We start from the raw sequence: 13,875 nt of genomic DNA, 5'->3' as shown, positions 1-13,875 counted from the left end.
GTGCCCTTCTCTGGAATTTTAACGATCATCCCCAGAGAGTGGAAGATCTGAGAAAGCTCTTGGATTTCTAGGATTTCAGGATTAGCTCTGCGAGGAGACCGTCAAAACCAGCGGCTTTACTCGGTTTGAGGAGGAACGGCCGGTACCTGCATGTTACAATGACTAGCCATTTCATCCACAAGAGGACAAATTTTATCGGATGTGATACGGTTAAGAACCGTGGTGAAATGTTCCTTTCATCTCTTCAGTTGTTCGTCCTCATGGATATCGTCCTTCATAGGACCATCGAAAGTTTTGCGATCTCCCTAATAAGGAAACGGTTGCCAATCAACTAGAAAAAAAATAGTCACAATGGAACCGTCGAATTTCACTTTCCATGGCACTACCCTAGCACTTCGTAGAACTGATTGCATCCTCAATTTCTAAGTGATAGAGCAGCTATCTCAGTAAGTATTCAGGGAAGTATTATTTTTATATGAGCCAATGCTTGGGTTTGCTAACCACTGCAACTACTATTTTGTTACTGATAAACCTCAATCGGGACAAAATGAGAGGCACAAAGAGTCACTAAGGTTTGTCTTTTATTGCACAGAGCGTCCAACTCATTCCGTACGTACAAAGTAGTGGTGAACTCCAGACGAGTCTTCAAAGGTCATGCCGTAAATTTGATTGGATCTGCAGAAAGTATTCCTTAGCCTTTGGTGGAATTACCATCTAATGCTATTCACTGAATTCAAAGTAGTTTTAACGGATCGATTTGGAACCCAGCTAATAATATGACTTTTTGTCTGTCTGAAGTCGGAAGTATTATTTCTCAAATCCAACTGTTTTCTTGTCAACAGCGTCTTTCCTCAAAAACTATTCCTTTGAAAATTTCCGGAAACCTTCGATGCTATTTATCTCCATTGACTCCTGGATATCTGAATAAAATGTAATTGCACTTAACTTTTAATACCAAGCAAACAATTTGCAACTATTGTGCTGAAGGTGGTTGTCGATTTTATAATCTTTTACGGATTACGTATTCACATTGATTGAAATTCCAAGATTGCGTTCAAATCAGATTTTGTTGCTTATTCAGCAAACAAATTTCCACAAGGCTTAGGCATTATCTATTTTGTAGGTATATAGTAACACTAAGAAGAAGCTTTGCAGGTTTTATGCAGGAGTTGATTCGGATGAGTAGTGTTAACCCCTTTGTAAACAACGTTGTGCAGGAGTAAGTAACTTCAGCTATAATCATACGCACGTTGTTAATTGTTTAAGTTACGAATTCAACAGTAAACATTCCATAGCATCCTTCAAGCACATATAATTATATTGTCTATGGTTTAGAAGGACATGAAATCTAATTGTGACTTTACTTATTTTTGCGGGGGACAGAAGCTTAGCACACTACAGCACATACATTTAGTAGCTTTATTCCACTTTAGAGTTCAGATTTGAAACGAATTTATAAATTTGCATTAATTCAGTTCATATAGGGTTAAGTTAGCTCTTACCGGGTTGCGTATCCAATTACTACATTGCACTGGAGACCTTGGTGAGGTTTCCTGCTTGCAGTATTTGCCACAATTACTAATCTATGAAACGATTCTCGTTTTCATGTTCAGATCTTTTGCATTTAACAGGTGCGCTCCACACACTGGTATTCTTCGAGGTGTGCTTATTGCAGGTGAATATTTCCCATTAAGTTAACAATGAACTTAGTGGAAATAAGTATGCAGACTATAGAAAAGCTGAATGAGAAGAGTTTCAAAGTTGACGCTTCTTGCTGATAATGCATTTACCTACTTAGGATGTAGAATGTTCGAGGGTAAGATAAATATGTGTTTTGCAATTATACTAGATGAACAAGTAAATTTAAGTTTGAACGCTAATCGGTTTTTATGTAGAGTCTGTAAGTCTTGGTTGTGATATGTAACCAGGGCGCGAAAACGGATAACACTTTGCTTCTACGAGGTTCAATCACAAGCTTGATAATTGGTACTGTTGGTATTGGAAGAAATCCGGCTGACACAGAAAATATTGCATTCAATTTGGTAAATAAATTAACACAGAAGCAGCAATGCACACTTAAGGCATAGGAGTAGATGAGGAGGATTACTGAAGGTACTGACGACATGTACCCACAATTCCTGAGAAAGGAAAAGGAGGAAGGCAGACTTCAAACTTACCAACTTGGGAGATAAGGTTTCTCGTATTAGACGGTTCCAGAAAGGAAACCTTATCTTTGGCTGAAAAAATGCAAGGATATAATGGCGGACAATTTGGACAGGAAGCTGAAATATAGTCTAGAAGTCCTAAGATCTCTAAAGTTTACAAGGATATAGACGAGCTCACCATAAAGAAAGAGGTTCGCGCGGACTCGGAAAAGGAACTCGCCATTACGGTGGGAAAAGAACCGCCAGAGAATGTGGCACTCGAACTATTGGCACGGGGTGTAAGAATAGCCTAGGTTATGTGCCGTCTTAGGGAACATGTGGCACTGACATTGATACAAATCAACCTCAACCACTGCCAGGTGGTGCGGAGCTTACTCTTGCAAACCATCCGCGAGAAAGATATCGATATGGCCATAATTAGAAAGTCATATCGAAATCAAGATTGTACCATTTAGGTTAAATATCAAACGGGTCAAGCAGCGCTATGGGTTTACGGGCAATACGCCTTTCAGGAAATAATGGAGCAGCTAGAGGAAGGCGTCATCAGAGTGAAGGTGAAAGAAGTTCACATATACTACTATGCTCGACCCAGTGCTACACTTGAGGGGCTTTGTAATATTAGAGAACGTTGACAGACAATTATGGCAGGTAATTTTACTGCATCGGCTTTTAAATGGGGCATCCGAACAAGGAATGTGAGAGGACGTGTTCTGATCCAAGTATTCGCGGAGCTGGACGTGGTACCCGCGATTGCTGGGACCTTATACACTTCTAGGGGAAGGGGGACGTGAGCGTCGCTTTAGTCAGAAAAGCTGCTTAGCAAGTTAGTGAGGACTACACTCACAGTGATCACCAGCAAATCTGCATGGAAATTAAGGGCGAATCGAGCTCGAAAAACAGCTCTCACAAAGTAGTGGGAAGATACGGTGGTGGACGGCGAAACCTTTCGAGGGGGACACGTTCTCTGCAGCGTTTGAGTCTTTTATATCCCTGAAAGTTACGGCCATAGGGAAAGTCATCTAGATCACCCAATGGGTGACGGCGGTATACTATGCTATACCCAGAAGGCGAATGCTCCCAGTATGCAATCCAACTATACAGCTGGAGTAACGGAATTCCAACTTTGCGAAACGCATGCTTCTGGGCCAGGAGGTTCTACCTGTGGTTTAGGGGAAAACCCGCTAGCAACGATCACGGGGAGACGCAGAGACAATTTTGAGGTTGTTTAAAAGAAGCGATTCGTAAAAGCAAAGGGAACTACTTGAAAGAGTTGCGTGAAAATGCTGTTATAAACTCCTGTAGGAAGGGGTAATAGTGGGTGGTAATGATAAATACTGCAAAGATCATGCCAAGTGACCTCTCTATGCCTTCTGAAAGAATATGTTGCTACATTGCTTTTTGGCCATCAGAACAGGGAAAGGCAAAAGATGGCCCAGACGAACGAAGGTAGTAAGATCAACGATTATAAGGTCCCAGGTTTAGATGACATCCCAACCAGAGCTTTGGAGAAAAGGAGGTTTTAAATCGAGCACATCGCTCCCTAGAACACCCACAGCAGACGCACAGAAGGTGTCATCGGGCCAGACGAGAGCCTCACAGATCAATGGGTAGGATTGACCAGGAGGCGAAGCAGCGAACTTACAAGGAAGCCCGAAGAAAGCTGAGCCGGCTATACAGCGAAGCAATAGGGATTGCTTTAAGCAACTTTGCGCAGAGGCAGATATAGACCCATGGGGAAGCGCCTACAGAGTTAGAGATCAGGCTGCTCCGCAAATTACATGTCCCGATCTCTTACTGAAAATCGTCCAGAGTTTGTTTCCTCCGACATATTCGTAGAGTTGTCTGAACCATGGGATCTTTCCTGAGACATGGAACGAAATAAAGGTCAGTGTTGTTGCCTAAACCTGGTAAGCCTCCTGGTGAACCATCTTCCTACAGACCTAAATGTCTTTTGGACACAATGGGGAGAAGACCGACAATTCGGCTTCCAAATGGCCGGATCAACCGTCGACACCATCAAACTTGTCACTGGCTTAGCAAAAAATGTGGTGCACGGAAGGGGTGGCACTAGCAAGTATTGTGATGTGATTACTCTTGACGTGCAAAATGCGTTCAACTCTGCCAGTTGTAACCTTATAAGGAGGTCATCGGCGGTGATTGGTGTAACCAGTTACTTAACTGCGCTAGTCGACAGCTATTTAACAGATAGAAGGCTCTGATACAACACAGTCAATGGAACCAAAAAATACATTGTCTCGGCGGGTATTCCACAGGGTTCTGTGCTGGGACCGATATTGTGAAACATCATGTATAATTATGTCTTCAACGTCCCAGCTGCTAGCGAGACCATAATAGTGGGATACGCCGATGACATAGCGGTGATTGTTGTTGCAAAAGATCTGGCGGATGCGGAATTACATTCATCCGAAGCAGTCATTGCTATAAAGAAGTGGCAGGTTTTGCACTCGCGGAGTTTTATCCTCCGCGGTGCTTATCACGAAGTGGCGTAAGGAAACCATTGCTCGCATCAGAATGGGGAAGTATATCATCACTTCTAAGCCAAAAATTAAATACCTTGGAGTAATGATAGATGCGAGGCTGAATTTACAGCAGCAGGTACAAAACGTTTGCATCAAGGCGTCCAGCGTTAGCATGGCCCTGTCGGGGATGATGCCAAATGTTGCGAGGGGTGGGGGGCGATGCACTCGTAGACTGCTTATAGCCATAGCTCTATACTGCTCTACGTAGCGCTAAATTGGTCAACTGCATTATATACTGCATGCAACGCTTAAAAGATAAGCGATACACATTTTGGCCCATGAAATGGCGCATATCTATGATGGACCCGATTCTTCCTCTGATCGGCACGTCAAAAACACCAAAAGGGAGGAATAGCAACGGTGGGATCAGGCGAAAAGGGTCGATGGACCCAGATATTGATTCCCAGAATCAACGTGTGGACGCAGAGGACGCATGGTGAGATAAACTATAATCTCACGCAGTTTCTCACGAGACATGGCGGTTACCGCAAATACCTCTATAGGTTTGAACTGGACAGCTCGCCCAACTGTCCCAGCTGCGACGGTATTGCGGAGGATCGGGAGTACGCTTTCTTCCATTGTCCTGTATTTGCTGAGGAAAGAAAGAGCCTAGAGGAGCGATAGTAGCACCGGAAAATATAATTGGGAAAATGCTTGCGTGCCAGGAGAATTGGAATGCAGTCAACGATACGGTAGGGCGGATCCAGTGCAGGCTGAGAGAGACAGAGGAGTTTAGAAAGGAGAAGCTAGGGCCATGTCCACCCCGCGACGAAATACTTTGTGGTGGTTCCGCGGGGAAGAGGACAGGAGTTAGGGAGTGATTTTAATGGGTAAAAATCCCACACGCTGCAAGCAGTGTCTTTGGAAGATTTCCACCTCCGGAAAAAAAGACAAACAGACATCGAATCTACCCTAATAAGGTTTCATTTCACGCAAAACCAAAAAAAAATCGTGAGGATGCCCTTTGTAAAATCTAGGTCCCATATATCCTATAGCGATTCCTGCTCAAATAATGTTAATAGGTAATAACGTATTACTAAAATTGATAGACAAGTATCATAGCTTCCTCCAAACTACAAATTTTTAATTTTCAATGTAGATATATAATATGTTTCGGGAGCAACTTGGTCGCTTCATCAGTACAAAGCTACGTATTACTTTATTTTCCAATTTTACTGGAAAGCTTCCTCTAAATGTATTCTAGGTTTACAAAATCATAAAGTGCATTATAGGACAAGATACTGGGAAGTTTGAAGGGAATCCCACTATTATTAACAAAGTTACAGTGAGTTAAAATTATCTACTAGTATCACTTTAAGGTGAATAGTCTAATACAGTTAATTTATATACACTCTCACTTACTATACTAAACATTCTCACTTACACATAAAAGTTTCCATCCCTGAAGCATTAGGTTCCCCGTTTTTGACATATTTTCGTTAAATGAATTTCAACGGGTTGAGAATAGTAGTTCCTTTATTGACAAGAAAAACAAATATGGTATTTCGGGAATCAACTGTCCCTCTATTCAGTGTGCTCTCACTCAATAAAGGAACTACTCTCTCTGATTTTAAATAACCCTTGGCTAACAAAGTACCTCCTAACTCAAACCATGTTTTTGTTATTAAAAATTTCACGTCGCACGTTTTAGGAATTTCGTGATTTTCCGCAATTTTCTTTTAGTTTTTCGAATTCGGTACGATGGGCATGATCCCAACGCACCATATATGTATAAGATTCATAAAGTAGTGTATACAAAATGTTAGGAACTGAAGTGCCCAAAAATGTCCTTTTCACATTCCCGAGTCTGGCTAGCATAAAAGTCATCTAGCAGTTGTCAATGGGACACTTCAGTGGAGCTGTTCTTAGGTGCAGGCGAACCAGCATGGTCAAAAAATTTTAAACGCTTATATCTCCGTTAATATTGAGAATTTCGCAAAAAGGAGCTTAATTTGTGATCACTACTGTTGGTAGGGGATCTGAGCTTCAAAATAGTATATAGGTTGGGGGTCTGGAAGCCGGAAAAATTTTTGAAATTTCGATGAATCTTGGGAAATACTTGGGATAGTTCTGCCCTTGTTGATCCGAATGAACATGTTGACCATCCTCAGTCATCAATCTTTATTACATTGGCGAAAAGTATACGCCAACTAAATAAATAAATTACACAACTCAAAACTATTTTCTTACATAATCGTTTTACCTAAAGCAAAAATGATCAGCAAAATATTGAAACCAGATAAATAGACACATCAAACATATTAATAAAAATCCATCGAATATTTTACCGGAAGTCTTTATAATTTTATCTAAAAGGTAATGAAAGATCAAATTAGAAATGCACAACTATAATGACCAAATGCCTGTAAGTTCCTACGTTTGTTCTTCACGCTTCGTTACTCAATTAAAGTCCCCATTAAGGCTTTGATGGCTTCCACTAAAGCGTCGAATGTTTCTATAATAGCTATATGGAAAATGATCAACTTCAGTATCATAACTTACCCGGAATGAACCAACGACCTCTTGAACAACCTCCATTGCACGTGCTGGCAGCATTCGGACTAATGAATTTGGATGTGCTGTAAGCCTCTTCCATGCTGTCGACTCCTGTAATTTTTAAGAGAAAAGCCAGATATAAATAACCAACTCCATTCATATCTAACTTCGATACGTGCGTACTTTATATACCGCGCATACGTACTCAATAATAAGATATTTATGCCTCGTTATTGTATAATACAATGGATTCAAAAAAAAACCAGATGTAATAGCTTAATGAAGAGGGTTAAATAAACATCTTGTGGATAAGAGTAATTATCGGGTTGCTTTCCGCATGATTGGGAATGGAAAGGAATCTTGCTGAACCGAAAAGTGTTTTGCAAATTTTACCTGTGTAACTTTAGATTTTGATTAGCACATTTATCGGCGAAATAGTTCCGTTTATTGAAGAAAGGGTTAGAGACTTTCATCGAGATCGGTATCGGTCACTGTATGGCATATTTTGACCTCTCAACTCCGCCGAATCAATCAAGTTTATTTCCTGCTAAATCGATTTTTCGTTAGTAGTACTACGACCAGCTTTCTTTGTAACTGAAAAATGTTCAAACAGATCAGGTCCAAGATTGATTAACCATCACCATCGATTCTTCGATTAAATGGACCCTAAGTACTGATCACATTGCGTAATCCCCCATAACATTCGGTAAAGACTCAATTGGCGCTGACGTGGGATCGTGAATTAATACTTCTTATTTTGAATTTTGATTGTTGTTACATTGCTACTTTCGGCGCGATGACACATACTTGAACCTCCAGACACAATATAAAATGTATAACCAACCACTAAGTGAAAGTTCAACAGCGAAATCAACACTTTGTTGATTGACTGAATTTGATCGCGAGATTTAGTTGGATGTAATCAATGAAGGCGACACAATGGTTGGATCAGTCAAAACTCGACATGATAATAACATATTGTGTAATATTAGATTACGAACAATGGAGAGACAGTGATAAACTGTATCGGATATACATATGTACATATGTCTGTAATATTTGGTTTTGGAAATGGGAAAAATGGTTCATAGCGAAGTCGATCACAAAAGCCAAGATGAATAATTGGCGAAATGGAAAATTGTAAGCATAATTGCGTTATCCAGATGCATGGCATGGCAAGGTGGAATATTTTATAACAACGACATGAAAATTTCTATGATCACAGAGCTACTGACTCAAAATAAACGGGAAATATTATTTAATGCCCCTTGGTAATATTTGACTAGAGTGTCATTGATAAGATGATATTCAGGTAGTATAGCAGACACATGGTTACCACCATAATTCACCGTTCGCTGAAATGCGCTTCATCTGCCCCAGGGCTTTCCGAGACGCTCGCACTCCTGCTCTATTATTCTGCACCAAATTTTCTTGGGGCAATCCACTCATCGCCCGCTGAGTAGATCCGACAGCTTGACATAACACGCCTTTTGATCAACTCAACCGTGGGTAACTGCCTGTGTGCCGATCAAGTTCTTAGAAATACTATCGGGCCAACGTATCGATGTCACGTCTTAGACATGGAGGAACGATGCTTCCTAGATACGCAAATTGATCAATCTCTTCGATGTTTTGCCCAATAATCCAGATTAGAAAAGTGCGATGACTAGTCAGGATGAGAACCTGCCTATCTTCCCAAACCCAGAGCAGTTTGACCAAGGTCCATATTCGAAGAGAAACCAAACAGTTGTCATCAGCATAGTCGAGATGTTTGAATAAAGAGATCACCGTCCATAGGTATCAGTGGCCGCTCCGAGGAGCCCAATTAGCGCTTTGGTGCGCCGTTTTGATGACCGTCCATAGGACTCCTCTAGAGAAGCCAGCATGAAGAACGTTACGAATAAAAGGAAGAAATAATGTCGGCGACGAGATGCAATCCTTGCGGATTTTGTTTTGGACCTTAAATTCCTCAGCGATTTTACCTTGACGCAACCCGTTAAAAATTTGCACCATTATATGTCGCTTTGATAATAACTATGTTTCGCCGGAATTCGCCTCCTGCATAAAACACGCCAGATACATTCTCTCTATTCAAGCTGTCGAACGCTATCTGAAATCGATGATGAGCAATTAAGGAGGAGATCTAAGCTCCTCGCATTATTCCAAACTGATGTGTAAGATGTTGATGTGTTCAACGCAGAAGGATCCAGAGCGAAAACCAGCCAGTTCTCTATCGATCAAGCCTTCGAAATGTCCCTTAATAAGTTCCAGTATTATTTTGGCTAATATTTTCCAATTGCCACAATCAAGACAGGTGGTTTTATGTGGAATCTTAGTAATCACTATGGGCTGTTGGGAGACCTGCAGAATAAAGCCTTAATAAACCTCGCAACCTCTTTAAAGTCGTCAGGAAAAATTTCCACCTGCGGAAACGGCACTATTCCCATAGTTTTCGAGGACATTGCGCCATTCCCCCATTACTCCGAAAATATCGCACCATTACTACGGTTAAGCACAATGTGCAGCATGACATCAACACTACTGGCTCAAGGATCTTCTCAAAAGTACGTCCCCTATCACCCCAGAAGCTAGCTGTTGCAAAGAAAGTGTTCGATGATCTCAAGAAATAAGGTATTTGTTGACTTTCTAATAGCTGTTGGTCATCTTCACTCCATATGGTCCCTAAGTCAAACGGCGAATGGATGCCTTGCGGAAATTACAGGCATCTGAGGGAATTCCCGACCAAAACTCTATCCCACTTATGACTTTGCGCATTTACTGATAAATTGCCGTGTTTTCACGACCTTGGATCTGGCCAAGGCGTATCACCAAATCCCTGTTGTTTCCGAAGACATACCGAAAACGGCTATCTGCACACCTTTCGGACTCTTCGAGTTCACCAGGTTGACATTTGGCTCCTGCAACCCTGCACAGAGATATAACGTTTTAGTTGTCTCTTCTTCTGAATTTGATCATTTGGACAATCTTGAATGTATTTTTCAACGCCTCGGTCATTTTCGCGGCCAGATGCATGACTAGCCGTGTTCGTCGATGCCTCAGACACAGTGATAAACGCCGCTCTTCATCAACGGATGAACCAAACCTGACAACCATTCAGCTTCTTTTCTAAATAACTCAACCTAGCTCATCATAACTACAGCACCTACGATCATGAGCTACTCGCCGCGTACCTCTCTATTAAATATTTCCGTTTCTCACTTGAGGGTAGGTCGTTCACTGTGTTTACGGACCACAATCCCTTTACGTGGGCGCTTAAGCAGCCAACTTCGGCAACTGAGCTTCATCAGCCAGTTTACGTCCGACATCCAACACGTGTCTGGAAAAGACAACGTCATTGCGGACGCTGCGTCACGAATGTCGAAGGTCAAGGTCGATTATATGGCAATTGCCGAGGCGCAGAAAGACGACGTAGAGCTTCACATCTTGAGAAAAAACTCCAAATACAAGTTCAAGGAATTTGCGAAATCTCAGACAAAAGACTGCGGCCATTTATGACATCAGGACGACGAACCGGTTGAGTCAACAAGCACGTAAAAAAAAGTGGTAAGCGTATTTCTTCGGTCGACCAAGCGCTTCTAAATCATCCACCTCGACATTATTGTCCCTTTGCAAGACTCGCACGGACACAGGTTTCCGCGATGACTTGAAGCAATACCTCTGGCTGACATTACGTCATAATCATGTGCCGAGGCCCTCTGTCGAGAATGGATTCCGGGCTTTAGTATACCAGTCGTAAGCACCACGAACCAGGGAATACAATTTGAGTTTACTCTTTTCTCGGAGTTAGGCATACTCTTGGGTTTCAACCATTTGCAGTCCAATGGGATGCTGGAAAGTTGGCACCGGACGCTGAAGGCCGCCTTAATGGTTTGCGACGACCCGTCAATCTTTGCCTTCCGTCCTTCGCGGCCTTCGCACAGCCCATCGAGAAGAATTCACGGCCAGTCCCGCGCAGATGATTTACGGGGAGAATTTGCGACTCCTTGCCGTTACTGTGCTGGATATCAAAGCAGGGCTAATTGATCCCAGGGACGCGGTTTGGAAACTGCGGTCGACACCCCAGGGACCCCGAAAGATCCTCGCAGGATCTCATTAGGACGCTCCTCGGAGACTGCTGCACCCACCATATGAGGGCTCCTTTAAAGTCCTGGAGCAACGGGAGTCCTTCTTCAAGTTCGACGTTCGGAGCAGGCCCAAATGGTTTATCTTGTCGAGGCTGAAGGCCTTCGCCGAACTGGGGGACGCTTCAGAAAGGCATTTGCTAAGCATCACCCGCCCGGTAACACTGTTGGCGGGATCACGTCCCGGGTGCCTCTGCTGAACCCGCGTGGTTTCAGCTGGAGGTGAAGTGATGTGATGGCACGGCAAGGATAATTAACACCGACTGCACTGGCAGTGACGAAAATATTCAGATGAGTGTGTGTGTGTTGTGTGTGTTTCCAGTGGGGGAGAGACAAAGCCTCTGAGCACTCAGACCTTGGTGGTCCATTGTACTCGGGTCCCCCGTCCAATGGAATATCCCGGATTCGTTTATTTATCGCAGGATTTCCATAAGTGGATGTGAAGCTACCCGCTGCAGTTGTACAGTTGTAGCACAATACCACCAAAAATCTGATGTCTGATACGTCCATAGGCGGGGCATTCACATAAGAAATGTTCCGTGGATTCCGCTTCCTCATTATAGGGTGGGCACGTATCATCTTGGATAATTCCTATTTTGAACATATGCCCAGCTAGTAAATTACGGCCTGTCAGATTGCCCGCAGTGCTTCTGCAAGTCTTCCTGCTTTTCGACAGTATAAACTTTGCAGCACATTGTTTGGTTCTGACAGCAAAAATTTGAAGTGTTTAGCAGCATTAAGGCCCTATCACCTACCATTATGGGAAGCTTGTTCGCAGTTTTTGATAGGAGCATTAGTCAATGCTACAGATTCCCCAAATAAAATGATTGTGGATTCTTTGGATTCGCTGGACTGTCAACCAAGTCAAAGGCGGGTTGTGCATTTCTGGACAACATTCCGAGATCGAGACCAACAACTAGCGCAGCTACGTCATCCCCATATGCTAAGAGATTCATATATTCGCGCTGTGAGTTATGGAAGTTTAACCAGTCTTAATTCTTTCGCTTTTACAAGCACGATTGAGAAATTGATTTTTTGAGTCTTTGCAGTTATCGGTTTTATCATGGAACTCTTTTATCGCTTTGGCCTCGGGAAATAAAACACGCTTCTTCAAAGCACTCTAAAAGTGTACGATTCGGAGTTTCTAATTGATCTTCTATCACCAAAGGGGTTATTAGTTGCCTAGGGAGCTGCACTTTATTTCCCAGAACTTCGTTCAACTGTGCTCGCGATCATGAGACCAGCTACAGTGATAAGATCGAACAATTTCTCTATTCTAGGACTATATTTGCTACCACCCCAACAAATATGCTGAGGGTTCGCAACCTATTAAGAGTTCTGATATGATTCTGCATACACTACTAGATCCCTTAGTTTGATGGCATAGGACACATAGAATCATAGGATAAGTAAGCACGTAAGACGTTTCTATTCTTGCTATTAACCTGGTATTGCAAGTTGATCGCAACTATTTCCTGGGAACAGACTTGCATCTAACAATTTTGAAAACAGGACGGAGGCTCTGGGTCTCGAGGTCCTAGTCCCCTTTACTGATCCCATATCACACAAAACGTACCCATAGCTCTTGTACCGGAAATATATAAGGACAGTCTTGCAACTTTGTCAACCTTGCTGCCAGTAGATAAGAAGAAGCTTTGGTATGCTGCAGGCTAATTTGTCTAACATTTATGTTTGTAAACATAAGTGTTGTCTAATGTGACAGCCGCCGGTAACTGAAGAGTCTGCTGCGTTCAGTGTGAATCTCACCGAGGATATCAGCTTGACCTCACCTTCCGCTGAAAGTTCCGCTTTCTTGCATCCGATTTCACCGGATATCGTGACACTTGTTGGTGTAGCAATGCCTATGTCCTCATTCCCAAGGAACTTCGCCTTCCCTCACAATGCCTTCCGTTGTCCACAGCTGGGAACTTTACCGGGTCTACGGTGCCCGGGCCACATGGATCAGTTTCCATATACCGATATTGAACTAGTTGGGTCCAGCTTCCCTTTCGTCCGCTTTTCCTGGTAGTGGCGGGAGAGAAAGTTCTAACAAGCAAGCCGGTAGTCCCCTCGCCTCTGCGTCTCCTTCCTCTACAGTTGTTTTGGAAGAATTAGGTAACGGTTCTATTGACACGCCGGCCGTAGTCAGGTTTCAAGTTCCTGTCCGTAAGGGAGTTGCTGTATTGTCCTTTCTGGTGGATTTCCCTTGAAATGGAGAGCATATCTTCCACAGATTTCTGGGTCTGGGTTTTAGGCCGCAACCTGAATTCTTAAAATCGCAGGTGGATTCAAAGTCTGTGACTCCTTACCAATTGGAGAGTTACAATCCATTGCTTCCATCTTCAAGTGTTTTTGACCCTCTTAGCGTAGTATTAAACTACTTGAGCCCCCCCCCCCCCCCCCCCCCCGAAACAAGATGGTTTCCGAGGTAGCATGGTAGTTTTCGATTGGTTTAAGGATCTCGTACGCCGTCCCGATCTGGATAGCAACAAATATATAAACGCATTTGAAGGTCACTTCTGGGAAGTAACA

At 42.8% G+C, this 13,875-nt stretch overlaps 1 protein-coding gene and 1 long non-coding RNA gene across 2 annotated transcripts in view; both read right to left on the bottom strand.

Annotated features, from left to right (window-relative positions):
• The window catches only part of LOC119651347 (esterase B1), a 108,284-nt gene that overhangs the window by 25,631 nt on the left and 68,778 nt on the right, over positions 1-13,875 (bottom strand). Inside the window, exon 3 of the mRNA XM_038054907.1 lies at positions 7,208-7,312. Within this exon, the coding sequence (XP_037910835.1) occupies positions 7,208-7,312 (105 nt within the window). The remainder of the gene's footprint in view (positions 1-7,207; positions 7,313-13,875) is intronic.
• LOC119651350 lies at positions 6,810-7,171 on the bottom strand. The gene is made up of 2 exons (XR_005249447.1): positions 7,083-7,171; positions 6,810-7,014 (listed from the first exon to the last, which is right to left on the bottom strand). It is a non-coding gene; the product is annotated as an uncharacterized LOC119651350 (long non-coding RNA).

Source organism: Hermetia illucens, chromosome 3 (genome assembly GCF_905115235.1).
Source record: "Hermetia illucens chromosome 3, iHerIll2.2.curated.20191125, whole genome shotgun sequence".
NCBI classification, from domain to species: Eukaryota; Metazoa; Arthropoda; class Insecta; order Diptera; family Stratiomyidae; genus Hermetia; species Hermetia illucens.
Note: the sequence above shows the minus strand (reverse complement) of the source record. Positions and strands in the feature narration are given on the sequence as shown.